At 40.7% G+C, this 26652-nt stretch overlaps 1 protein-coding gene across 9 annotated transcripts; it reads left to right on the top strand.

The window, feature by feature from the left end:
* The first annotated feature begins 1093 nt into the window (after positions 1 to 1093).
* MKNK1 (MAPK interacting serine/threonine kinase 1) lies at positions 1094 to 26442 on the top strand. 9 transcript variants are annotated; one of them, XM_049808071.1, is made up of 14 exons: positions 2046 to 2219; positions 6328 to 6432; positions 6891 to 7054; positions 9803 to 9901; positions 10745 to 10842; positions 12290 to 12369; positions 13807 to 13880; positions 17294 to 17398; positions 20419 to 20474; positions 21051 to 21146; positions 22115 to 22309; positions 22830 to 22994; positions 23638 to 23681; positions 24604 to 26442. In XM_049808071.1, exons 4-14 carry the CDS (start codon positions 9805 to 9807, stop codon positions 24830 to 24832), a joined length of 1239 nt encoding a protein of 412 aa, XP_049664028.1. In that variant the 5' UTR covers positions 2046 to 2219; positions 6328 to 6432; positions 6891 to 7054; positions 9803 to 9804; the 3' UTR covers positions 24833 to 26442. The 9 variants fall into 9 exon arrangements, with proteins under 9 accessions (XP_049664023.1, XP_049664025.1, XP_049664026.1 ...); XM_049808066.1 differs by lacking the exons at positions 6328 to 6432; positions 6891 to 7054 and adding an exon at positions 1094 to 1167 and having other exon boundaries at positions 2133 to 2219; XM_049808068.1 differs by lacking the exons at positions 6328 to 6432; positions 6891 to 7054 and adding an exon at positions 1110 to 1167 and having other exon boundaries at positions 2155 to 2219.
* The last annotated feature ends 210 nt before the right edge of the window (positions 26443 to 26652 follow it).

Here is a 26652-nt window from a genome sequence, read left to right on the forward strand (position 1 = left end):
GAAAATGCATCCTAATGTAGAAGGACTGTGATTTATCCCAAAATGGGTAGGAGCAAGTGAGGCTGGGATACGGAGCCACCGCTGAGGAGAAGCAGCAAGTCAGGTGTACAGCACTGCCTTCTGAGTCCCTTGGACATTCTGTCCCACCACAGGGTTTTCCTGCTGTGCCTCCTTAGGTTTATCCCTAGCTCTTGGTTGTTATTACTTTTTCTTTCTGTTCTTAGTCTGGCCTGCTTGAAGGTGCACCTGGCTTACTGAATGTCCCCAAACCCCTCCGCTGTAGCCACACTGCTCTGAAAGCAAACGCGAGGGACACTTTCCCCTTGTCACCTGAGCAACTGCTGAGGTACATCAACACTAAGTTGATCCTGAGAACAAACGGGAAACCTGTGAAAAAATCACCGGCTCATGCAAAATGCTTGTGGGGAGCACAGGAAGCAGAGAAAGCAGGCAAGGAAATCAACTTCCAAAATACCCATTATGTTGCTGGCATTACATATACAGTATCAACTTGTAAAGTTGAGACAAATTTTCCTGGATGAAGAGACTTCTAGAAAGTTATCGTTACCACCCCTCCTGCGCCCTAAGGGTTTTGTGAGAGACAGCACTTGCTGCAGGCAGAGGCGAGCATCTTACTGGCTTTTTTAACTCACTAGGGTCTTTTCTGCGAAGGTATGATCTGAACAGCATGTGCTGAATTTTGTTCATTACTGTGGTTTCCCCATGAGCGCTTCCTGGTAACCCTGCCGAGGGATAGGGGGCACCAACACAAGATGGCGGCCACCCGGTTCTCAGCCTCAGGCTACGACAGAGGGTCCCTGCGAGGCCCACCTGCCCTGAGGGGCCCTGCGCCCTCCTGCCACGAGTGGGGACACGCTCAGCTGCATACCCCTCTTCTGGGAAGGAGAAGATTGCAAGCTGCCAGCCTACCTTGGGCAGCAATACCCCGGCCCAGATAACCCCCACAACGTCCCACTCGCCCCCCCCCCCCCGGCTGCTGCGGGGAGCTTCTCCCCGTGCGCATGCGCACAGGGGGTGGGCGCCCACTGCCGGGCGGTGCTGCGCGCATGCGCGCTCCCCCGCCTTCCACACACGTAGAAGCAGGGGGCGGGCGGCCGGGCGCCGCAGCGCCGCCCCCGCTGAGGGACGCTGGCGGCCGCCATGGAGGTGAGGGCGGGGGGATGGCGGCGGCGGCTTTCCCTCAGGGCTGTGGGGGGGTCGGCTGAGGGGTGGTGTGGGAGGCGAGCCCTGAGGGGGAGCGGTCCGTACCCGTAGGAGCCGCTGGGCTCCCCCAGCTGCGAGCGCGGGTCTTCTCCCCGGGGCTTGGCCGGGCTCCTCCGAGGCGCGGGGCGTGTGGAGGAGTAAAGGCTTGAAGGGCGGGAGCGGTGGCAGCCCTGGTTTGTGGGGCTGGTGTCGGTGGCGAAGGGACGGCTGGAAGGCGGTACAATGCCTCCAGCCCGCCGGCCGGCAGCTTCGGGTCTCCGGGCCCTCTCCGAAGGACCCGGGAGTTTCTGTCGCTTGGAGCTTGGCTCTTCCCCGAAGGCTTAAACTGCTGTGCTTCACACATAGTGCGTTTTTTAATAGAGAGTGGTAAGTCTATAAACTCCTATGGTGGCTGCTCTCTATTAAGAATATTGCTGGAGCGGAAGAGGAGCAGGCAAAGGTGAATGAACCTGTTCCTAGGTTTGGTCACAAGTAGTCTTTTAGTTCTTGTATTTTTCATCTGTCATAAAACGATGAGACCTATAAGCCCCCTGAACACTGAAAATCTATCTAGATTTAATCTGTGCTTTACCGCTGCAGTATCTGTTAGCCTGACCAGGGTGACCTTCTGAGGCAGTTCAGAGGGAGGAGAAGCAAAGACAAGGCAGCAGTACAGTCCTGGTGATAGCTCGGCTGCTGTCTTCAATAATACATGTGATAGCCAAAAATTAGCGTATTCCCCTGACACCACTGGCACTTGTTTGTGAAGTGTCAGATTTGTTTAGATTTTTTTTTTTTACCTTTTATGAGCTTACTGCTTATAAAAGCCTCTTTATCATGCAAGTTTGTGCCCCACAATTAGCTTGGAAGGATTGGCATATATTCTGATAACTTTGAAGAACTACAGTTTGGCATTTTTTTCAAAACAGAGCTCCTCTTCATGCCTTCCAGGTGCTGGATGGAAGCAAGGCAAAATACACTTGTGGAGCTGAACCTTTTCCACTGCAGTTCTAAAGGTAATTGGTTTTGGTATTGGCAGCCTTCCAGGTAAAGGGAGTTGGGTGCCTTGGACAGTTGAAAGTTTCTTGACATTGAATATTGTCAATCATGACGTTATTTCAGGGTATGAATGCTGTCTCAGTACTCTCTAATGCTTTCAAAGAAGGTATTTACTGCTGCCGTGTGGAATTTCCTCTCACCTTCCAGTACCTTCCTGGTAACAAATGTTAAAACACTGGTACAAATTTTATGTGACATCAAATGTGGAAATGCAATGGAGTTTAATGACTATTAATTTTAGAGTTGAAAGTACAGAGGAGGGGAGCAGGCAGAAAAATCAGTCTTGCTTCAAACTTTAAAAACACATTAGATTGACCTCTCCAAACAAGGCTGCTTGCTAATATAGGAGTATGTTGTGTAGCTTTTTTTCCAGTGACAAATGTCATTATCTGATCATTTGTGGGGTGTGGAGTCAGAGCAGGAAATGCTTATCTTCTATCTGCATGAAATTAAAAGTTGTCTTCTAAGAAGTTTTTCTCTTGGTTTAGACCTGAAAACTAGTAAGGGAGCTGAGTGGGATTAGAGGAGCTAGTTGGCAATGCAGAGACAGTCTTCCGAGCGTTGTTGATGCCATCAGACAGAGATGTTTAGTTAAGTGGCCCTGGTAACTTACTTGCCTTTATATCTCCTTTATTTAAAAGTGCTCTAGGGGTTAGAGAAGCTTTGAGCAGTTGAGTCAAAGTACTATTGCAAGGACTTTTTTCATTTAGAATGCGTGTGATGTGGAGTTTAAAATAATTTTGCAGCTCAGTTCCTACTGCACTGCGATGGAAACTTTAATATGAATCGTCTGCCAGTGGTCAGTAGCATTAAATGTCTTGTTTGTGTGTACTGCTGTATGTGGAAGGAGGGAAGATGGTCTTTTGTGGAATAACCAGTGTGTGTGTCATGTTGTTCCTGACAAGGCTTACCATTCACATTTATTTGCTAGCCCCCCTGAAATACACCCTATTATGTCCTTTCATCCATGTGGCTGCCTCAGAGGCAGGTTGTCGTACAACAAGAAATTAAAAAAGATTACTGTGTGTTTTTAAGCCACCTTCAGTCTCATTTGTTATCCTTACTTGTTAACTCATAGCAAGGTCACCATGCTTGTCTTGTTTGCCTTTATCTTTCCAGTGGGGATGATAACAGTTCTTTTGCTGTCATTCTGAATGATAACTAATGCTTTTAAAGAAGCGCATGTGTTTTTATGTAAACATAGGCAGACCTCAGCAGAAGATCTCATGTCTACAGCATGTGTGCTAAAATATGCTATTTTCTCCCAGTAGGAGAGGGAAAAGAGTGCTGTGTACATTCCTCTCCATTAAGGTTCTCCCTGCTTCCCCAGTAGTGATCATGGTGAAGTAATAAATTGGGGTGGGAGGAATCTATTTGAAATAACTTAATGTGCTATCCTGCAAAGTGAGATCCACCCGTTGCTGGAGGGTTTGACTCAGAACCTCAGGAAACCCCATGCTTAGTTTGCAAAGGAAGTGGGTAGCTGAGAGTAAGAAAAGTTAGACTCTGCAACTTGCATACGCAGAAGATGGGTATCTTTGGTCTTCTAGAAGTGTGACAGAAGGGAATCACAGGGAGAAGTATGGAGGTTTCTGTAAGCATTTCTACAGATTGAAGAGTTTTAGAAGGATGGTGTCAGCTGTTACACTGTGTAGGTGTTATAGTAATGCCTGTGATAAGGCAAAATTGATAATTTTTCTCAGACTTGCTCTTTCATTAAATCAGATTGCTCGGGCTTCCTGTGGACTTTCAAGTGTTCATTTTAAAATGTTAATGCTCCTGTATCTTACTGGGAAGATGTTGGAATGTTTTTAAGTTCCACTTCCTTCAGGATAATTCAGATTAATGAATTAAATTATACTAAAAGTTTTCTTGTAGGTGGGATGAGAAGGTAACTGACAGCTAAAAATGAGTTATGGCAAACTACTGTAACGCTGAATGACCTGTAAGACTACTCACTTCTTACAGTTTGAAGTTAATACTCATTCTGTATTGTATTAAGTAAGAATATTAAAATAATCTGCCTCTGGATTTGACACAGGGCTGTGCTAAAGAATTGGGCATCCTTCCTCTGCAAATTGTGTTTCTCTTGATCTGTAATGTTACAAGCACAATTAATCACTATGTAGTTGCTTTACAAAGGTAGCTTTGGTTATTCTGAGCTTCCCGCAACTAGAAGGTTTTGGCAGAATCAGCACCTGCTGAGTGAGTCCTGTTCCATTATGAGCCACATCTACAGGAATCAAAGTGTTGCTGAGGAAGGGAGGGTCTGAGAATGATGTGAGCAGCTGAGTTGGGAGGAAAATGAGATGGAAGTCTGGTTCTGTTTTGTTTCTTTGTCCAAAACTCTGGATGTCTGAAACTTTAAAATGGCTTAACTTTTTTTTTTTTGGAGTTTTGAGCACACACTTTTACATTTGAAGTCTGAGAGTCACAGGTATGTCACGCTTGTGGAATCAAGGGACTTACTCATGCCTAACTATTTTATTTAATCTGGTGGTAGCTGTTTGAACAAGTAAACAATGTCTTTGAAAAGAAGTGTAAATTGACAGAGAAGTTGGATGCTGTTCAGAAGGTGCAGACTGGTCTGCCTGTTGTTGTTCAGTTAGTCAAAATAGTATTTTTAAATCTCAGTTAGAGAAGCTTCATCAGAGGCCTCGGTATGCTTTTATTCAGTCCGAATAAAAACCCTTTGCTTTTGCAGTATCTGTGGGACAGTAATATTTTGGTAATCACAGCTGTTCAGGTACCACCTCAGTGGTCTGAAAACATCCTGTGCCAGCACATCGAGTTTGTTTCATCTATTGAATTCGGGGTCATGGCTATCCTCTGTGAATCCACAGAAGGCTTTATTTGAGGCTCCCGATTCTTTTTTTCTTCAGATGGCGTAACCTGAACATCATTGCCTTGTTTGCTGCTTGCTAGGAGTGGATTCAGTACTAGTGGTACGTGTTCTCAGGAGATTTTTCAGCTGTAGAAAATGCTTTCTGATGCTCCTGCTCTGTTGGAGCCTGTTTGGCTGCCTTCAAGACCAATTTCAAGATATGCTTTAATTTGGTGCTGTTATGGTTGTATTGTGGTGCTCTGTCTTGGCAGTGTGTAGATCGAGGTTAGGAGTATGGTAATTCTTGTCCGTTAAGAGTAATTCTGTATTTTGTATCTAAACTTGTCATGGTTCTCCAATAGTATAAGAAGAAGAACTAATGAATACCATAAATCCCTCCACTGTTTTTGCAAGACCGTAACGAGGGGGTCTCCTCTTCAGTTGAAATGACTGGAGCGCTGGAAATAACGCTGTGTTTTGCATTCTGTACTTAAAAGAGTTATAAAACCTTTAATGCAGGGGTGTTGTCGTGGTTTAACCCCAGCCAGCAACTAAGCATCGTGCAGCCACTCACTTCCTCCCCCCCCCAGTCGGATGGGGGAGAAAATTGGGAAAAGAAGTAAAACTTGTGGGTTGAGATAAGAATGGTTTAATAGAACAGAAAAGAAGAAACTACTAATGATAACGCTAGTTAAAATGACAACAGTAGTAATAAAAGGATTGGAATGTACAAATGATGCACAGTGCAATTGCTCACCACCTGCCAATCGATGCCCAGTTAGTCCCCGAGTGGCGATGCCCCCACCCCCACTCCCCCAGTTTATATGCTGGGCATGACATAACATTGTATGGAATATTCCTTGGGCCAATTTGGGTCAGCTGTCCTGGCTGTGTTGCCTCCCAACCTCTTGTGCCCCTCCAGCCTTCTTGCTGGCTGGGCATCAGAAGCTGAAAAAGTCCTTGACTTTAGATTAAACATTACTTAGCAACAACTGAAAACATCATTGTGTTATCAACATTGTTCTCATACCTAGCTCAAAACCAGCACTATACCAGCTACTAGGAAGGCAAGTAACTCTATCCCAGCTGAAACCAGGGCAGGTGTGCTCTTGCTGTGTGCTTACATGAAGTCTGGCACAACAGGGTCTTGCAATCTCTTGAGACTCTGGGCACTACCCAAATGTATGTAATGTTTGTGTGATTTCTAAATGTAAATGTGATTGTGTTCCTTTTCCTTCCAGCTACACAACAACTCGTCTAAAGCAAGACCCAGTTTTGAAGCAGGGGGTAGTACCTGGACTCTGCTTATACTGCTTTCTTCCATTGAATTCAAACGCACAAAAAAGGTATCTTCTTAACAGAAAAAGGCATCTGTACTGTGTTCTCCAAGTGCTTCCTGTATATGTGTTTTCTAAATATACTCTTCCTTCCTTTGGGAAGCAGATTAGAATGAGAGAGGAGTTAACATTGGTATAGTGGATTTTGGCATGTTTGGAGTGTTAGGAGGCAAGATGAAAGGTGATGTAAGATCTGGATGAAGTGAAACTTGTAATTGTTCCTTTTCTTCTTCACATGGCGTTGTTTGCAAGTCTTTACAATAAGTGTTTTTGTTCATCCTTTTGAAGATAGTTGTAGAGGCCACAGCTGCAAAAGAGAGAGGCTGTAACTATACCTTCCCACACAGGCTCTGAATAATGTGTATGTTAAATATTGCCTCAACACTGAATTATGACAATGATAATAAAATACAGGACTTCAACAAAATTGCAGCTAAGACAGAAATCTGCTCTCTTTTTGCTTGCAGTATGGATTTTGCTGGGTTACGTTATCCTGTGAGCAATAATCCTAACCTGACTGGAGGAGAAGGACAGATCAGAATTTGAACTGTTCCCTGTTTCTTCAGCTCTTGTCAGACTGCTAGTCAGACAGTAGTGTTTTAGAGAACGGTCTGACTGTTATGGTCGAGAGGTATGTAAGAAGTGCTCTTTATCAAAGGTTTGGCTAATCTGCTCTGAACACCAACTAGTGTTCTACTCCCAGCTCACTGCACTCAGACAGAATAGATTATAAAGTGGGTGGACAGGTTGGTTTGGTGGAAGCCGGGGTTCAACGCTATGGGCCATGTTGTAAAATGACCTTAAAATAACAACAGTTGGATGTTCATCTTGGACCTGATGTGTCCAAGGGCATTTCCTTCCAGAGCAGTTCACCTAGTCTCTGAGCTTTTTGTCTGGCAGGGTGAGCTTCCTCAGAGCCCGCAGTGTCCTTGCCCTCAGAGGTATTCCTGCAGTATGCAACACACCTAAGCATTGCTTGGATGGTTGAGGCACACTGTCTTTCAGTGTCACTGGAAACTCTGGTATATGGTCACAAGCATTTCTTTGAAAGCTTGAAAAACCTCTGAAGCATTTGGCTGGGCTAAAGACATTTTCTTGTCATACCAGCTGTTACTTAAGTACCAGTTCATTATAACAAAGTGAATAATGAGAATGAAGCTGTGATACCTTTAACGGAAAAGCTGTGTTGACAGAAGTAAACTACACAATGATGTGAAATAGCAGACCAGAATGGTAATAAGAATCTAATACAGCAAACACTTCATGCCTGTCTGATAGCAAATTTGGTCAGGACTGTAGGTTGAAAACATGAGCTTTTCAGTAATTTGGTTTCTGTGTATATGACTAGTGAACTTCCTGGTTTCAAGGAAGCAGTTCTTTGTAATTTAGGAATTGAGTCAGACTAAAGGGAATTGAAATAATGTAGTGAGTTATTAAACACCAGACTGTAAATATCATAACCAACTGGTAGAGTGCCAGAGATGGTTGTAAAGAGATATGTGAGCTCTGCTATGATGCAGGATTCATCTCCTGTCTTTTTGCTAATTTTCAGTCAGTTACAAGCTCTGAAACTGTGTAATATTTGAAATGGAATAGAACCTGTCTAGGTATGACTTGTTGACTTGCAAAAGGTCAGGTCATTAAAATGACTTGTTTGACGCCTTTTGGAAATCAAGCACCTCCTTCAAGCAGACCAGCTCTATTTCTGAGCAGCTTCATATGTGTCATTTCAGTCTCAATTCTGAATAACTTCTAATGCAGGCTGAATTGAAATCAGAGCGAGCTGGAACTTGCTGTCAAAGGCTGGCCTTCTCTTTATGTTAAAATTCAAAACTGTATGTGTGTCAGTTTGATTTAAAAAGAAGCTGTTGCTTCAGAAGTTAGTAAAATGTATGCTTTTGTGTTTCTTCCTGTATTTAAGAACTTGCATATGTCATCCATTGGGATGATTTAACACATTCTGCTTAAGACTTGAAAATGAGGATTTACTGTTGTCTTAAGGCTTTGAGCGATATATTTTTAAGTGTTTAAGTAAGTTGTTAAAGAGAAAGGGCTTTCAAAACAGCACTTGTCTTAAGTTTTCAGATAAGGTGTGAGTTCTAAGTGACACTCATAATAGTTATTACTGACAGATATTGGCAAGAAAAATACAATGAAGCAAAGAAAAAGTATTTCATGTATTGGTAGATTGTTGTGTAATATTTTCTGCCTCTGAGTCTCTCCTATGTTTTGAGAGTACTTTACAAACAGTGAAAGGCGGAAGAACTGCTATTCACAAAGGCTCTCTGTTGAAAGAGAACTGCTAGAAAAGTTGCCGTCATTGTTTTTAGGGCTTGCTCTTCTTTCATTACCAGTGTTCTCATAATTACGCTATTTCTAGGGATTTATTTTTTCTGTAGTAGAAGATCTTTAATTGTGAATTTACTTAGAAATCCTCCTGGCTGTAAAATGTCTTAGCAGTGTTAGGGCCAACTTGGCAGGCTGTGACTGGTGGTGTGGAGAAGTGCTCATGTGAGTATAGTGTGGAATCATTTAACCTTTTTGGAGATAGGTTAGCTGTATGAAGCAGCCTCTTGCAGAGAAAGTGTATGGCAATGTTTTTATTTAGGCTTTCCATAAGAATACGTGGGTTTTTTTTCTTTTTCTGCCATATTCTCTCACATCAGTGAATTGTTATCTCTGACTAAGCTCTTGTAATATCTGCAGCTAGTAATGCAGGAAAACAATATATTAATGCCATAAGCACTGCTTGATTTGGAGCATAAGTTATCCACTGCTCTGTGGTTTAGGAAGGCACATCATGGTTCTGAGACGTGGGTTTTTTTCTGGCCTTTTGGCAGCATAAACTGACCTAGATTGCTGCTTTGACCTGTTAGCTCTTGTGGTTGCTTTGTTTCACCAGGTTGTTTGAAACTTCCCCACACCTTCCTCCTGTTTTGGAAGCTCATTTTCTTAAACTGACTTGAAAAAAATCTACTTGTAAAACAGTAGAATAGCTCAAAGAACAGTGCCCTTGTGAGGGCTGTAAATCCTGTCTTGCATCAGGGCCTGCATTATGTTGTGGGTAGCTCATGGTGGTTGTTGACAAGGTTGTTCCCATGCTTTGCCTTACTGTGCTGTGAGAGGAGGATTCAGTAGATGCATAGTTATTTTCTTCTGTTTTTACATTTGTTTATCAAACCTCCCCACAGCTGTTAATTAGCACCCAAATTGTCTTTTTAGGTTTCCTCTGATATTTGGGGGAGAGGTGGCAGCCTGTGATGGAGACAAGCAGAGAAACTTTTGGATAGCTTAAGAACATAAACCCATAAGATCACGTTCATTTTCTCCTAAAGTAATTGCTTATGTGTTAAAGGCACCTTTATGTTCTGCCACACAGAGATGGTCAGCAGTCAGCCTCTCCCCATAGCAGACAGTGGGAAAAGGAAGAAGAAAAAAAGAACCAGAGCCACAGATCATGTCCCTGGGAAGTTTGAAGGTTGGTGACAACTTCTAAGCTTTTAATTGTAATGGTCTGTATTCCCTCTGCTGTTCTCAGTTCTCTTGCCTAAACAGTGCTTTTTGGCAAACTTTCTAAGTTAACGTTTCTGTTTTTCTTTATCCCCTGTATTTTGGTCTTCAGTCTCTTTTTTAATCTTAGTGCTGAAATCTGAGTCCTATTTATAATCTGTTTTGGTGTTTTGGTTGGTTTTTTTTTTTTTAGTAGGAACAGTATTGATATCAAAATGTTTTGATTGAATAGATGTGAGAACAAATACTGCGAAGCACTGAAGGTAAAATACAGTTCAGTGCAACAAAGCTGACCAGTATAAAACTTATTAGTGGGCAAGTAGCATTGTCAGGTACGTTGCAAATCAAGAGGTAGCAGTCTTCTAGGTTTAAACATTCAAATTTCAAGTATAAAATCTACTTGCAGAGATAGTGTTTTATCGTAGGCATTTTCTGATCAAGGAGTGGAATGTTTTCTATGTGAAAAAATTGGTTCCAAGTTTTACATGAAGACAGGGAAGGTGGATGAGGTCATAGCAATTGCTGAGATATAAAATGTTTCTTGTATAAACAAACTTGTAATTTTGATGCTGGAATGAAGTCTAGTTTAAATTTTCCTGGTACTTGGAAGAGGGGAAGTGAAAAATGAAGGATTATTAAGGCTGGCACATCTACTTTAATACTGCATAAATCTATTTTCTGTCTTCATTACCAAGGGAATTTTTTCAGTTGCTGTCATATGAGGGATGCTCATCAGATAAATAGCTTGTCTTGATGTTGTTCACTGAAATGCTTTGGCTAATGTGTCCTTTCTGCTGGATTTCTTTGGCAGACTTGTACAAGCTGACTGCTGAGCTTCTTGGTGAGGGAGCGTATGCCAAAGTTCAGGGTGCTGTCAGCCTCCAAACTGGGAAAGAATATGCAGTAAAAGTAAGTGTAGAATAAAAGCGGTATCACTTCTGTCTGTGACATGTCTTCTCCCTCCTAGTATCTCAGTGAAAACCTGTAATAGAGTGGGTAATAGCAAAACCTTTTAGAAAATTTTTGATGCTTGAAATGAGACTTCTTTATAACCATTGAGATATCTGTCGTCTCAAGTATTGTGCCTCCCGAGTGAGCTGGTGTTATCAGCTGCAGATAGAATTCACAAATAGTAAATGACTGTGTGATGGTTAGATCTCAGAGCAAGATCCCTCTTTCCTCTCATGTCCTGATTTTATTTCAGTCCTACCAGTTTTTAGCTCTTATGAAAGAGACTAAGTCATTATCTAGCACGGCCTACCAAATAATGCAAGCTTTTGAGAATGGTGCTCCAAGTTCAGAGAGCATCAGTTACTGCCATTAGTTCATGTAAAGTTGTGTCTTATTTTTTGATGGAGGTGAATCTTCTGTAATATCATAATATTAAGTGTTAGGGCCAATTTACAGATCTGTGGTTATCCCAAGTCCCCCATTTAATTACAAACACAAATAATAGCAATAAGAAAGCTTTATGCTCGCTTCTTTTGGAGAAACCATAGGCAGAAAATTTTAAATCCCTTTAAAAGTCTAGTCCTATAGATTCCGTAATTTTGTGTGTACTTTGTAGAATTGTTGAAAGTCTGGAATAAACAAACCACTACATTATGAATTAGATGTGATTCGATATGAAGTGTCATGTAGTACCAGTGAATGGTTGGCCATTCTGTACCAGAGAACTCTGGCTGTAAAAATGAGAAACCGATACTGGATACAGATGTTGGTAGTATTTGGGGTAATGGCATGAGCTTTCAGTTCACGTAGCAATTGTTCAGTCTCAGCCTCTGTGGAAAGCCCCTGTCCTTGTTGTCTTTCAGCCTGAGGAGTGTGTGAAGGAAGGTGACTTCTGATGGCAGTACAGAAGGGCTCTGAGATTGAATGTATGTTTTCTTTAATACATTAGGTCCTGTTATTGGGTCTCCATGAAGTTTGCACTATGAACCAAACTCTTTTTGTGGTGAATTTAGTACTTTTTACTTCTTTTTGACTGTTCGGTGTCTGATGTGACTCAAATCTATTTTTGTTAGAACTCAAAAGGATATCCTTTTCTGCACATTGCAGAATTAGAATGATGCAAGAAAAAGCTTGTGGCATCAGGTCAGTGACTGTGTAACATGTGGATTTAGTTGCTATCTTATCTTCCTGTACTTATTTCTCTTGTCCTTTGAATGCCTTCCAGAGCTCTGCTGGCACTGTAAATGAATGATGGATGATAAATGAAACAAACAAAGAAAGGTGGAGTGTTTCTGTCTGGTGGGCATGCCTGAGATTCAAACTTTAGATCAGTTACTTAATTCCAGAGCCACGTGCACAATTCCTGCAGTAATTTTTCAAATATAAGCTCTAACTTTTTCCACAGATCATTGAAAAAAATTCTGGGCATAGTCGGAGTCGGGTTTTTCGTGAAATAGAAACACTGTACCAGTGTCAGGGTAACAAGTAAGTATAGAGTCTTGTGTTTGTTTTATTTATTTAAAGTATCTTGAATATTTTTCAAATTTTTAAGCCTCTTATGTGTAAGTTAGGAGCTTTGCAGTAGTCTCTTTAAAACCAGTGGAAATTTAGACTTGACCTATTCAAAATAAGAATTTTCCTGTCTCTTACCTGTGAAGTTTAAAGAAATATTTACAAATTAAAAGTCACATAACTCAATTAGCAACTGGCTTACTGTAGCCTGAATGTGCTTCAATGATGCATGGCTTTTGTCTGAATGGCTACTGAACTTTTTGACGCTCTCCCTTGTGATTTCACCATCAGCAAAAGCTGACCTGATACCAGCTGCTGCTGAAAGGAACAGACTTGCCATTCCTTTCCTTAATGTGTGGTTTGTCCTCCTCTTTGTGTCAGCCTTCCTGCTTTTGCACTGGAACCCTTAGATCAGCCAGAAGCTAATTTAGTTTTCATTTGGATGTGTGCTGACTTCACATAGCCACAGGATGAAGCAACTTTAAAGCTGCTACTTGTGTCTGCAAAGGAGGGAGAGGCTACACAGCCAGTGGCAGCATGCTCTGTGATGAGTTTAAGCCAATTCTGAAACTACTCCTTTAGATGTCTGTTAATCCAGAATGTATACAACAGCTGTTATCTATACTGCAGTTGTACAGCTTATATTGAGCCATTTTTTACAAATTTTTAGTACAACACTTCAAGATAATTTAAAACCAAACTTGTTTACCAAACTCATGGCCTTAAGTTGTGCTGTAGAGAAGCAGGTTACGTTTTTGTTCTGTGTGTGGTTAAAAGCATATGGTCATCCAGTAAATAACTGATGAAAAACTCAAGCTGTCATCACCACATGCAGAATTTGGATTTTGTGTGTACTGCAAGTATAGAAGAATCTGACTTACACGTTTGACATTCTCAAGGCAACATGGGGCGTTTGTGCTGCAAAGACTGTACACTAGCTAAACAGGAGTTAGTTAGTCTAAAAATGGTAACTAAGGCGCTGGATTTAATGTCATGGTGACAGATGCCTGTCTCCTTCAAGCACTGTGTGTTCTGCCTTGTGATTTCCAGAGAGAAAGAATGCCAATTTATTTTTTTCTTGTTGTTGTTCTTGCCTTTAGCATAAATGCAATGTTCTAAATTATTTAATACAATCTATTACCAGTTATCTTCCTGTCAGTTGAGCAGTGGCGGAACTCCTTCACAATCCTGTCTGATTTTGGTGTTTGACCTGTTTCTTCCGCTTAAATTTCAGTGTGAGTTGGAAATGTAGTTCTAATGCCGTAGGCAACCAAAGCAACTTGTTTAATTAGAATTTTTATTTTTGGTTACTTCTGGCACTTCCTAATTATCCATACTGAAACTCTTCATTGCTCTGCTTACACTCTATGCCTGTTTCTTCTATTTCCTCTTTTTTTTTTTTTTTTTAAGGAACATTTTGGAGTTGATAGAATTTTTTGAAGATGACACAAGATACTACCTTGTCTTTGAGAAGCTGCGAGGAGGTACTGTGCAGTAACTGTGCCTTTGTTCATTGAATAGCCTTGGTTCTGTTTGTCTCAGTGTTTTAAAGTAGAAAATGAAGACCTTACTTTAAATGCTTGAGAATTTTAAGACAAAGAAGTAGTAGAGGAACTAATATACAAAGCTTGAAATATGGTTATTCTTGAATATTGGTGGGTCTGGTCATGCATTTGGATTCCCTTTCTGTAGTTAAGTGATGGAAATGTCAGCTCTGTTAAAGTGAGAGCTTTGGAATATAGTTAGTAGGTCACAGTACCTTCAGGCAAGGGGAGACACACAGTATGTCAGATATTATGCACGATCTTAGTACAGCATCTATATACTCTGGTAGCATTTTCCCTTGATGTAGGATTGACTTAGTTTCCTGAAACTCATGGAGTACTGTTGCAAAAAATCATCTCGCTTCTGCCTCGGGTTGCTGTAATTGTGGAGCAGTCTGCTTTTCGCTGTTTGAGGGCCAGTCAAGTGAGCATGTGCGGTTGGTCACTGGTCTCTAGCATTTAACACTCAACCTGGGGAGTGAGAAGGCTACATCAAGTGCTTTGTGGACTTTCTCACATTTTTCTGCATTAAGCATAATTACAGTATTAATTGCATGACTGTGCAAAACCATGAGTTAAAAGTATGGCCCACCCTTCAAAGAAAAACTGAGTTTGTGAAGGAGTATACATCTGTCCATAGAACATCATCTATTGTCACTGATCAAGAAGGTTTTCAGTAGCAAACCATATGGGCAAGAAAAGCAAATTCTTTCAGTATAGATGCAGAAGTTTTTTTAAAAACAGAAGGACATGCGTTTTTTATCTTGAGTAAAAGCTTTTGTTTACCTTCCCTTAAAATTACTGCATCATTTCATTGTGGTTTCCTCTAACACTGTTCCTCTTAATGCACAGACTTCTCTGACAAATTAGCTCAAATAGGGCTCAATTAGGATGAATCTGCATTTGTCTATTTTCCCATCTTCACATTCTTCCATTAGTTAACCCTTTCCTTTGACTGTAGGACTATGGTTGTCAGTGTACCTGCACAGCTGCTGAGAGGATAATAATGCTACAACTTCTTCCCTTTCTTAGTTAGTGTTTTTACAGTGGTCAACTAGGGCTGAGACTGGTTTTCTCTTTGAAAAATTTCAGCATTTGTAGTGTTATGTATGTGGGTTTGAAGAAAGAAATAATGGGAATTAGCATCAGACCAGCTTCTGATGCACTACAGATTCTGGTGTAAGCAGCATGGGTGGCAAGAACGAGAACATTAATCTTCAATGCAAGGTTTACTTCAGTAACTGTAGTCTCAGATACTGTTGTTACCTACAATGTTGGGGCATAACTTGGGCTTTCCATTTACAGCTTTGCCTTTGTGTAGCTGTGGTAACTGAAGGAGCTGTGCTCCCATTTTAGCTGGGTTCAGTTCACCATGATATGCGGAAGCCATTTAGCATCCTTGCCTGACAACATTTTATAACTGAAAACGTTAAAATCCATCTTATTATACTGAACTTGCATGATTTAGGAGTCCTTTCCACTTTCTTTTTTTCTCTCTGAAATGCATTTTGGGAGGGGAGGTGCTATATGATGCTTTCTCTCCGTTGAATACTAAAGAGGTGGTACCAACTGGCAGGAGTGCCCTGCTATTCTTTCTGTTTGTGGGATTCCTCTACATGGGCTGAATATAATAAGTCTGTAGAGTATGTTTTCATTGATATTGATATAATTCTTATCTGAGAGAGTTTGGAACATCAGCTCTATTCAGAAGGGTAATCTGAAATAAACCTGCTGGGTGAAATGAGCACTTCAGGTGGCTTAGTATTGTTTCCTGCAAAATCTGGGGTCTTTTCCACAGGGATAGAAACATTCAAGAACTGATATTACTTTCAAAAGGTGCAAAGAACAGCTATACCAGGAAAACCATTTGAATCAGTGCCCTTAAGAAATCTGTAGCAAACTAGGAAGTGTTTTTGGCAAGGAAAACCTGTGTTTGAAATCTGATAGCCTGGTCCAAAGTGGCTTTCCTCCACCCATCTGACACAGCGTATCTGTGCATATCTGAAGAGTCTTTTGTCATATCAAAGCATATCCAAAGAGTCTTTTGTCCATCTTTCTTCTTTTTGACTGTCTTTCTGGTTTCCTCTCTGAATCCTTGCTGTGGAGGAGTGGCAGCAGCTTTGATAGTATAAGAATAGGAATTACCAAATAGAGAAGGGGAGGTTTCCTTCCACACCTAGAACTGAAGAATAAAAATGAAATCACCTGAGATTTAAAATGTTTACTGTACTGGAGGCTAATAACAAATGACAGATACTTCTTGAATTTCTCTGCCTGATTGCTTTTATAAACATAACTCTCTGAGTAAGAAAATGAAAGACAGTAGTAAGGCTATGTAGTGGGCTTGGATCTCTGCGGACTACGTTAATTGTTTTTTTTAAGACATTTTTAATCTTCTGAGAAGATTGATGGAATTCACTTAAAGAAGATAAGGAATCAAACCTCCCTTTATCCTTTGTTAAAGGGATACCAGTGGAGCTTTGCATGCGAGATACCAGTCCTTCAGTATGTTCATATTTGAGAGGTCTTTTGTCAGATTTCATGTCCCTGGGCAAATTTTGCCTTAAGTCAGTGTATAAGCCTTACCTGGATGTCAGTGGGAATTTTAATGTGTATTTAAAAGTAGAATGTCTTTTTATTTTGATGGTGCTGAGACAGAAAAAAGTGTATGCTTGACTTTCAGTGCACAGTCTCAATTGCCACGTTATACAAAATGAGGAGTGTTAGTTCGAGCATGGCCACCTGTGGCCTGGGGGAAGGTGGGTTTTGCTGAAGTGCTGTGTACATCCTTAGATGATGTTTGAGTTCTACTAGTGCTATTAGTAAGTTTCCACTGTTCACAGTGTGTGGAAAACAGACCAGTCAGTGCTGGGGCAGTAAAAAGTGATTGCCCCTCATGCTGTGCTTAAACTAGAGGGCTGCAGCGTTTGAAAAATTATGTTCTAGCATGCTTAAGTATTGAAGCTGCTCAGTTGTACCTTTTTCTGCTTAGTCATTCCCCTGTTTGGTCCCTGGAAGTTGCCTACTGTGAAAGGCTGTTACAAAATATGAGAAATGAGATTATGGATTCATGATACTTGGTACTAGCTCATCATTATTTTCTGAGTCTCTTTTCATAAAAAAACATGGGACTGTGATACTTCAGTTTCTGCCATGTAAACATACTAGGACAGAATATTGGTTGCAAATAACTCTCCTAAATTACTTCTGGCCCTGTTCACACTGAGATCGGTTCTTCCTTTATGGCAGACTAGTAGTGGCTATTGCCTTTTTATCCTTGTATTGACAAAGCCTTTTCTCAGCCCAGGCAGCATTCATACGAAGGTTTTCCCTTTCACCTGTTACTCTGACAGGTTCAATTCTGGCCCATATACAAAAGCGGAAGCACTTCAATGAACGAGAAGCTAGCAAAGTGGTGAGAGATATTGCCTCTGCTCTGGATTTTCTTCATACAAAAGGTAAGAGAAGGCTGTCTCTATCTTTACTAGTTGATATTGTACACTTAGGTTATGGAGCACATTTTATCTGTAAGTAGTCAGCCTTTGCTAGCTAGCATTTCTATTTACAGCAATGCCAGATGACTTGTGCTGTTTTCCTCTATAATATTATTTTCATAATGTGGTAGTTTAAGTAATCAGCTGTGTTAAGATGGTATAGACTTTTGACGAAAAGTTAAATCAGCATCCAGGGAGAATTAACATTAGGGTTGAATCTGTTTGCTTGTTCTTGTTACCTGAGCACCATGTAAAGGTTACTCAAAAGGGACCTAATATTCTTTTTAATTTCCTCCTCTTTCAGGTCTACAGAGATGCTTTTCTGTATTTATCCAGAATTTCTGCTCGTTGCAGGGCCTCTGTTGTAGCTTTTGGTCTCTACATTTAGACCCCCACTGTTGGGTTGAGAGACCTACAAGTGAACCATAGTCGTTGTTTGAAGGTGTCTTAATTTCATTTGGATTTGCTCAGATTTAAAATCAGTTCTGTTTGTAGAGAGTTCTTTTATGTTAAAAAGTTTTCTTGCTGCTTTTTCTAGTTGGGAGTACTTCTGTTTCATTTCAAAATATCTGTGTGCATTATGGTCATCCCAGAGCGTACGTGTGTGTTGAATGTGATAGATACCTTTAAAATCTTTCCTATGTCATAATTATCTGGTATTGCGTAGATTAAGCAACTTCAGTTAATGTTACAGTGACTACCTCTGAATAGAATGGCATGTCATTGGAGGCTATGTTTATTGGTTATTTGTTTTGATAAATTTTTCTCTCCACTTATTTTGCCATCCTGATTAGCCAGGTAGATCTCAGCAGATCTATATTTGCTGTCTAAGTTGTTTAGGACTGGCCCCAGTTCAATAAATGTTTAATTGTAGGTTTTACTTGTAAGTCACAGTACTGCTTATATGCTTGAGTTGGAATTACAGCATCGGTACCTCGATAGGTTGAACCCGTTAAAAAGAAAAGCATAGCAATGCATAGGGAATAATGAAAGTGGTAAACCTGAGAAATATGGATCTTGTCACATGTTGTGACTATGTTATAAGAAGTTAATTTGAATGTGGAAACAAACTTAGTTTGGATTAAGATTTTTGGTAATCTTCATAGCCTGTCTATGTGATAACTCAACTTTAAACCTGCAGAGAATGTACGTTTTGAATACCTGTGTTTAGAAGATTTTGACTTTGGGATATGGGGCGAATAAGGAACAGGAAACTTGGGCTGAACGTGCGGAGAAATACTTCCTTGATATGTTAGGGCTATAGCAGGTTGCTTAACAGCTGAAAGTCTAGGAACACTGTTCAAGGAAGTTTAATATTGACTCAGCTAATGTATTTCTGTAGTTCTCTTTCAGCTTTTAGTTTTAATTCCCCTTTCCCCAAACAAGAGGAGAGTGATTCATTAAAATGGCCTTAGAACGTGGGGACATGGCTTGCAGAATCGGCTGCAACAACATCCCCTTTCGTTTTATTGTCCTCTTTATGGTTCTTTCGTGTGACATTAAAATAATTAGTAAGTAGCATACAGAACACTAAAGTAAACAGGAAATTAAAGCATTTTTATTGCACAGCTTACTGGTGAAGTGCTATAGCTAGATGCTTTAAAAAAAAATAAATTGAATCAGGACAACTAATTCTTTTGCCAGTAGTAGTTTAGAACTCAGCTGGATGATAATACTGCTTTACACCCACTTGGGATATGTGTGCTTTATTGGTAATAATCCACTGGAGGAGTGTTTAAAGGCAGTTGTTTCTTCAGCGCTGTGTGCAACTGGAAAATAAAATGTTATATAATCAGACATTTTAATTCAAACAATAATACAAAAAAGTGCTGTTGGGTTTCACATTGCAAGCCAAGCCAACTGTTGGGAGTTTTGTCAGCCTTGCTGTAAATGTCAGCATGGGCCATCTTGATGGATTCATTATGCCATCTTCCATGCATAAGCAACGTGAACTGCATGATTGTGAAAGTTCTGATTCCTTGAGATCGATGCTATGCTATGCTGTTAATGTTGTATTTTAAGTCATGTCTTGTGGTGTGTGCTGAAGAAAAGTCATTAGAAGCTCCCTTACCTAGAATTTGGTGGGATATTTTCTTTCTTGTACTCTGAAGTGGTATCAAGTGTGTTTGGAGTATAATTTTTTTTTTTTTAAGTAAGGCTAGAGTGCAGTTAAATTACAGCTAGGTTGCTCATTTGATTTCATTTTTTGCTTCTCATTTTTTGCCTTCCCATTAAGTTTGATCATAATAAATGGTGAAATTCCAGAAACTGTGTGTTTAGGCATTTGAAGAACTGCTTTGACAACGCAGAACCACCCTTGCATGTGAATTGCACAGATAGATAACTTTATGCTTCCCTGTTGGATTTGCCTATTCTGAGAGCAGTTGAATGAATGAAGAAGCCCTTTGGTTGTTCTCCTTTAGCTTTTCTTCTGCATCTCCAACCAAACCCTTTAATTTTTCTTTTGCTTTAGCAATGAGTACATACCTCACCATTAAAAGGATGGTATTTTCATCTGGGAACTCAGGGCTTTTTTTGGGCAGAGTGTCTCAGGTATTGTCTGTGCTGATAGGAGTTCAGTGAACCACCAGTTGATCCATCTGGAAAGAAGGACCTTACTGTAGCAGGCACAAAAATCTTTTGAGTAAACTGTGTACACAAGTAAACTTTCCTACAGGTCAGTCATCTTAATAAGCTGGTTTTAATTAACATAATTATTTTGGGCTAAGCCAAAAAGTTCCGGTGTTAGCAGGTTCTTATTTGCTTGACTGACTCTCATGTACATATAAGGATGATAAAGGTATAGCAGGATGCAACAGTGACTTTTAACAAATACACTTTGCAATTATTTGCAGTATCATTAAGGGGGGATTGTGTAGCAAACTGAGGCCTAGAATATTTCCTAGGCCACCTTCTAATAGAGAAGTAATGAGAAATAAAACAGGAGAGTATATTCCCTAATGAACATTTGTACTCTTGTTTAGGTATTGCTCACAGGGACCTGAAGCCTGAAAACATCCTGTGCGAATCTCCAGAAAAGGTGCTACTCTGGTCTCTTAACCTGAAGTGTATTTTTTTAACTCGGTTTCCAAAAACAATCCTCATGTTATGTTTCTTCTTGAAAACTTTTGAACCAACTAGTGAACTTCAACTAAATTTAACAGAACTGAAGCCTGAAAGAGACTAAATTCTTCTTTGAGCTGTAAAAATGTAAGCATCTGGCTAAGAGATAAAAAGCCAACTGTTCTTAGAGAGGGCATAGCAATTACAACGTAGCACCTCATCTGTTCTGAGGCAGTACCCAGATGGACAAGCAACATTGACAGGCCAGCTGGTCATGACACGTATAGTTCCCAAACTGCCCCGATGTGTACTGGCTCTTGCCTAGCCAAATAAAAAAATAATGTAATAGGGTCAGATGCTGGCAGCATGGGAGCAACTGGGGCAGAGGAGGCAAATGCAAGGAGTGGAATATAGCTGTAAGTGACTGGGTTTCGCTAGTCCTGCTGCTAGTACAACTTGTTCTGTCCTGGGGTTTTCCACGTGGTGCTGTGTTCATACATATTGCATTAATCCCAGTCTTCTGGACCTCTTACTGTTTTGTCCTTGGTTTTAGGTATCACCAGTAAAAATATGTGACTTTGATCTTGGTAGTGGGGTGAAGCTGAACAGTGCGTGTACTCCAATAACTACTCCTGAATTAACAACACCAGTAAGAGACCTACCGTGGCTTTCTGCTTTTTCTCTTCTACCATAAAACAATTTTTCTTATCTCCAGAGGAGAGTTTCCAAAGGGCTTACTGCAACTACCCCCAGTGGTGGATAGTTCATTTAAAGTGGGTGTATATGTGATAAATACTGTCTTGGTTTCCCAGTCATAGAACATACATACAAAAGCACAGAAGCTCACCATGTTAATTCTCCTGTTCACCAGAAAGTAACACATTGATCCTGTTCATCTCTTACTCCATCAAATGAGGAAGCTTTTCGTGGAGGTTTTTTGTGTGCTTACGGACTTAGTTTGAACCTTAATTTTGTGTTCGTTTCCCGATGTTTGGGTTCTGTAGCTAAGATCCATAAGCTAAGGGGAATGCAAGTTCTGTAATCAGTGTGTGGCTTTATAATACACGTTAGTTTGAAAAACCACAGTGCTATGCTTTTGGCATTACTGTGAAAGAAAAATCTGACAGTTTTATGGAAGTCTGTTTATAGAAATCACCTCCCATGATATACTTGCTCACTTTCTAAAAGGCTAGTAACTAATGGATAAGATCTAACAACTGGAAATATGTAAATTAATATTTTGTGCCTGTATAAGGATCATAGGTTTGTATGGAACAGTTTATGATTCTGCTAAAGAACAGTATGAACTCTTTTGCTTTCTGTTAGGTCTCTGTAGTCCTTAAACCTGAAATGTGTTAATTTTATCTTGTGCAGTATGCTCACAAAATGTTTCAAAGCTCTTGGCAATTCCATTTAAACTTTGAGGGATGCAGCAGTTGTGATTTGGCTTAACAAAATGAGACCTGCAGTGAAAGCAAGTAGTAAACCTCAGTAGTCCCTGATGGCTGATTCTGCTTTTAGACCAAGCTGACTACTGTAAAGAGAGGAGAATGATAAATCTGGGTCTTGTTTTGATTTGACCCTCCCTTTGAAACTTGCTTGAATTTGGTTTCCTAGTGTGGGTCTGCAGAGTACATGGCACCCGAAGTGGTTGAAGTCTTCATGGAGGAGGCCACGTTCTACGATAAGCGGTGTGATCTTTGGAGCCTGGGAGTGATCCTGTACATCATGCTCAGTGGTTACCCCCCTTTTGTGGGCAACTGTGGCACAGACTGTGGCTGGGACAGAGGAGAGGTCTGCAGAGTTTGCCAGGTGAATGTGCATGTGTGGGAGAATGGGCATATGTGGGATAGTGTAGTTTGCCCCATGAACTTAGGGTGTAAGACTTGTCATAATGCCAGCAGTGAAGAGCTGTGTCTGTAACCCAACCAGTTATGTCCTCTTCCCTATCCCACAGTCCTTCTCTATTCTGTAATTCTTGATCTGGTTTATGGTAGTCACCACAATTCCTCAGATAAGTTGAGCCCCAGGAGAGTCTCCATGCACAGTCTGAATTTATTCTGTCTGAAAACTGAGTATATTGGCTGCATTGTTACAGGGAGTATGGGGGGGAAGGTGTTTTGAGCAGACAGTGTATCATGTCTGTCTTGGGATGTGCTGAATCACTCTCTGGAGCTGCCTGTCACTTTCTATTACTCCATAAGGAGACTGGATGGTTTCAGTTGTCACCCACCACACAAGGTGGATAAAACTGAGTGAGAAGAATCCCACCTGAGAAGTCTTCTGTTGCGTTCTAGTTGCTATTTAAATTAAAAACACTCTCCTTTACTAGAACAAGCTTTTTGAGAGCATTCAGGAAGGCAAGTATGAATTTCCTGACAAGGACTGGTCGCATATATCTTCTGAGGCCAAAGATCTCATCTCAAAGTTGCTTGTTTGCGATGCCAAAGAACGACTTAGTGCTGCTCAAGTTTTGCAACATTCATGGCTTCAAGGAGTATGTATACCCCTTTATTTTTTTTTTAAGGGTTATTCTTTCAAAGTGACGAACAAGCTGTTCCCTGTCTCTGAACTTTTAATAGCATCATTGCATGTTTTACTGCTCTTATCTTGATTAATTAAATGATACACAGTGGCTTTATTCTTACTGGAGCTCTGTGTGCTAAATATTTGGATGAGTCTGTCAAGCTTTAAGTGTTTGGGTTTTTTGCTTGTTTTTTTTAATTATTGCTTTATGCATTTTAAATGGCTTTCTTGTGAATACCAAGCACTGCAGTACATGAATCATGTTACTCTTTAATACAGTAAGGCAGAATGCTGGTAGATAGGGTTTTAAAAGAACAGCAGTGTCCTCTTTTGCTTTAGTTCCCAGTTCAGGAAAGAAGGGATAGACCTTCTGGAGAGCTTCCGAAGCTGTAGCCTTATACCTGCAAACTGTGGTATCCTCTTGTGAGGGGAGACAGATTATGAAATGTGATTTGTAAACAAACAGTGATTTGGAAACCCACAATGAATTCGTTTATATGCAATATCCCTTAGTTGTAAAGATTTGGAGGAATCGCCTGTTTTTTATCGCTCTTGGGAAAGCTTCGTTCCCAGCTGCTAATATGTAACTAACTTTTCTTAACTGCTTCTTCTAGCAGGCTCCTGAAAGGGGATTACCTACCCCTCAAGTTCTTCAAAGGTAATATTTTTTTTTAAATGTCTGTAACCTTGGCCAAGAATTATTACTGAAAGAATGGGGAGAGATAGGAGGTGGCAAGTTGGGGGGGAAGATCCCTGGTGGAGAGTGGAACTTCGTAAATGTGCAGCACTAATTTTGTTAAGAACATTAGAAATATTAAAGGTCTGATTTTTCTTTATGATCTAATCTTTCTTGTTTGTGGGAAAGGCATTGGAGAGGATTCCTGTGGTGCAGTGCTAATCTTAGACAGGAAATAATGGTTTTGGCAGTTTGCTGTCCAGGAGGTTAAAAAAGGCATAAAGGCGTGCGTTACCCAAAGACACCACTTTCTGATGGGTGAATAATCATCATATACACATGGATCTGACCTCCACTGTAGTTGGAGGTAATCACAGTATCAATTTAACTGTGAGCCGGGCAAGCCTCATTTGAAGTGATTTGATGGCAGATCTGTATGCCAGAAAGCCCAAGTCACATATCTCTGTTTCTATTTCCATGTCTGCCACTGGCAATTCCAGGTGGTTCTTCCCATCAGAAATGTATTTCCTTAAGCCAGATGTGCAATTATAGTGGGACTGCAGTTCTCTAAAGACAACAGTATTGCCCCATATGCCCATCCTTTTATAACATGTAGAAATTAAGCATGGCATCTCAGGTGCCTTCCCGGGTTTACAACGGAAGTACTTGACAGAACGAGGACTAGAACTGTGGCTCTTTCCAAAATCCCAGAGTGTTTTTGTTATGTATTGCTAGTCCTTGCAATGAGAAGAGATGCAAATATTAACTGGTCGTTTTGCCTGCTGTGTTGATGTTTTGATAGGAGACATAAAACTTCGTGGAAAAAGATACTCTGCCATGAGGGTAACCAGGTGAAGTGACTCTTTGTACATGTTGTAACTGCTTTCTCCTTTTCCCTTGAAAGGAACAGTAGCACAAAAGACCTGACGCTTTTTGCTGCTGAGGCTATAGCCCTTAACCGCCAGTTGTCTCAGCATGAGAACGAACTCAGCGCAGAGCAGGAGAACGTTGCCCATGCTGTGTGCTCCATGAAGCTTTCTCCACCGTCCAAGTCCCGCCTCGCCAAGCGCAGAGCAATGACACACGCCACCAAAACCAGTGACTTTCAGCCAGTTCCCCATAAAGCCTTTTAAACTTCCTTCCTGCTATGGATTGGCAAGATCAGCCTGTGTTCTTATTTGGATTTTCAGCACTGATAAAAGCTTCTCTGCTTCTGACACTTTGATTAGAAGCTTGCTCTTGTGATGTGACTTGTAACTTTAAGGGGACAGCTTTTTATGGGAAAGTTTTTTGCCTGTCAGGTTTGGTGCATTAAGATAATTTAACTGATCCTCTTAAACTGGAGAAGATGGGTTTGCTGCTGTATTATTTGAGGTGATAAATCACTAAGCTTTCCTTATTTTCTTCTTAGAAGAGTATGCTTTAAAATGCGAACTTGAAAACATCAGAAAAAAAACAGCTTTCTTGTTTTGCCCAGCAGAGCATCAAGCCTCTCCCTGCCTATGGCTGCTCTCCTTGATGGTACATCTTGCAAGGTGCTGCTGCTAGTGTCAGCGGCAGGGACTGTTTTCAACCAACAGTGCCCTTGTCTCTTTCTGTAGACTCAGGAAATGAAGGTGCTGACTGGGTGGATCTGTCTCTGTTATCTTCGCTGGGCTTAGACTGTGAGGATGGTACTGTAAAGGTAGAAGGATCACTCAGGCTTGTAGGGGTGAAGAGGACCGGGTTGCTTTTTTAATCCTGTTGATAGTTTGTGTGTCAGTATGTAGGATGAAAGCTGGGGGTGTGTTATTTCTTATCTGGCACATTTTTGTTCTTAACTAAAATGTACTCCGTATAATCTCTCTTTTTTTTTTTTTGGTGTTCAGTATGTCCCCTTCTCTGGCAGTTACAGTCTTAAGTCTGATAGCCACAGTATAACAGACTGTTTATGTAACAGTTTCTGTTTAGTATCCGGGGTTTTTTTATATATTAATGCCATCCTCCGTTATACCTTCCTTTCTGTAAACTTGTATTTCTCCAAGTGCTTTTGTGTGTGTTACCTGGAGTTCTTAATGTGAATGGACAGACTTCAGTGAATTTTGGTGTCTTTATAATTTAGGATTATCAAATGCAGAGGTACATCTATACAAAAATGGTGCTGCAGCTGTTGCATTCTGCCACCCGCAGTGATCTCAGGCTGGGTGTTTAGATTTTAGCTTCCAGTTTTAGTACTGTGGTGCACCAGAGGTCAGGAGTAATTTGGAAGGGTACTGGCTGAAAAGCTGAAGATTTTGGGTGACCAAGGTGAGGTGTCCATGGAGAAGGACATGGATGTTGAGCACTTTCTGAAACATAAGCTGTGAAAACTGGGCTGCTAAGATGCCCAACATGATGCACCTTAAACTTGCTGGCCATTTCTGAAACCCTTTGCCAGGGCGTTGCATGCAGGGTGGAGAGGGGGAGGAGGAGGCGGCCCCCAAGTGCCAGCACAAAACCATCCTGAGCAGAATAAGGAGGAATAAAGTAGCAAATCCAACATGCCCTTGGAAATTGAAAGGTCAAAGCTGAGTGTCTTTGCATGGCCTATACAGAGCGGTTTTACATTATCTTTTAGCAGTGTGCATACAGCTATTTTTATACAACATGCTGTATTTTGTGACTAATATTAAAGTTGTTATTTAAAAGATTTTATACATTGTGCCAGTGGATGGATTATGAAATGTCTTTTGCTTTGTTTTTATTAAAATGCTTTAAGTTATGGATTTAACACATGTGGCAGTTCTGTGTGGTTTTTTCCCTCTTGATTTTTGGTGACATAGAAAAATAGAGAATGACTTCCTTACTTCTGTGTGACATTGGATTTAAGACAATGTTAAGTCTCTGAAGACTAAGCATACCTCCCTCTTCTATTGCTTTGTCAGTTTCTGGAGGCTCCTGTGATCTCCGTTTTCTTGAGGTAAAATGAAGCTAT

This window comes from Accipiter gentilis, chromosome 8 (assembly GCF_929443795.1).
Source record: "Accipiter gentilis chromosome 8, bAccGen1.1, whole genome shotgun sequence".
Lineage (NCBI taxonomy): Eukaryota > Metazoa > Chordata > Aves > Accipitriformes > Accipitridae > Astur > Astur gentilis.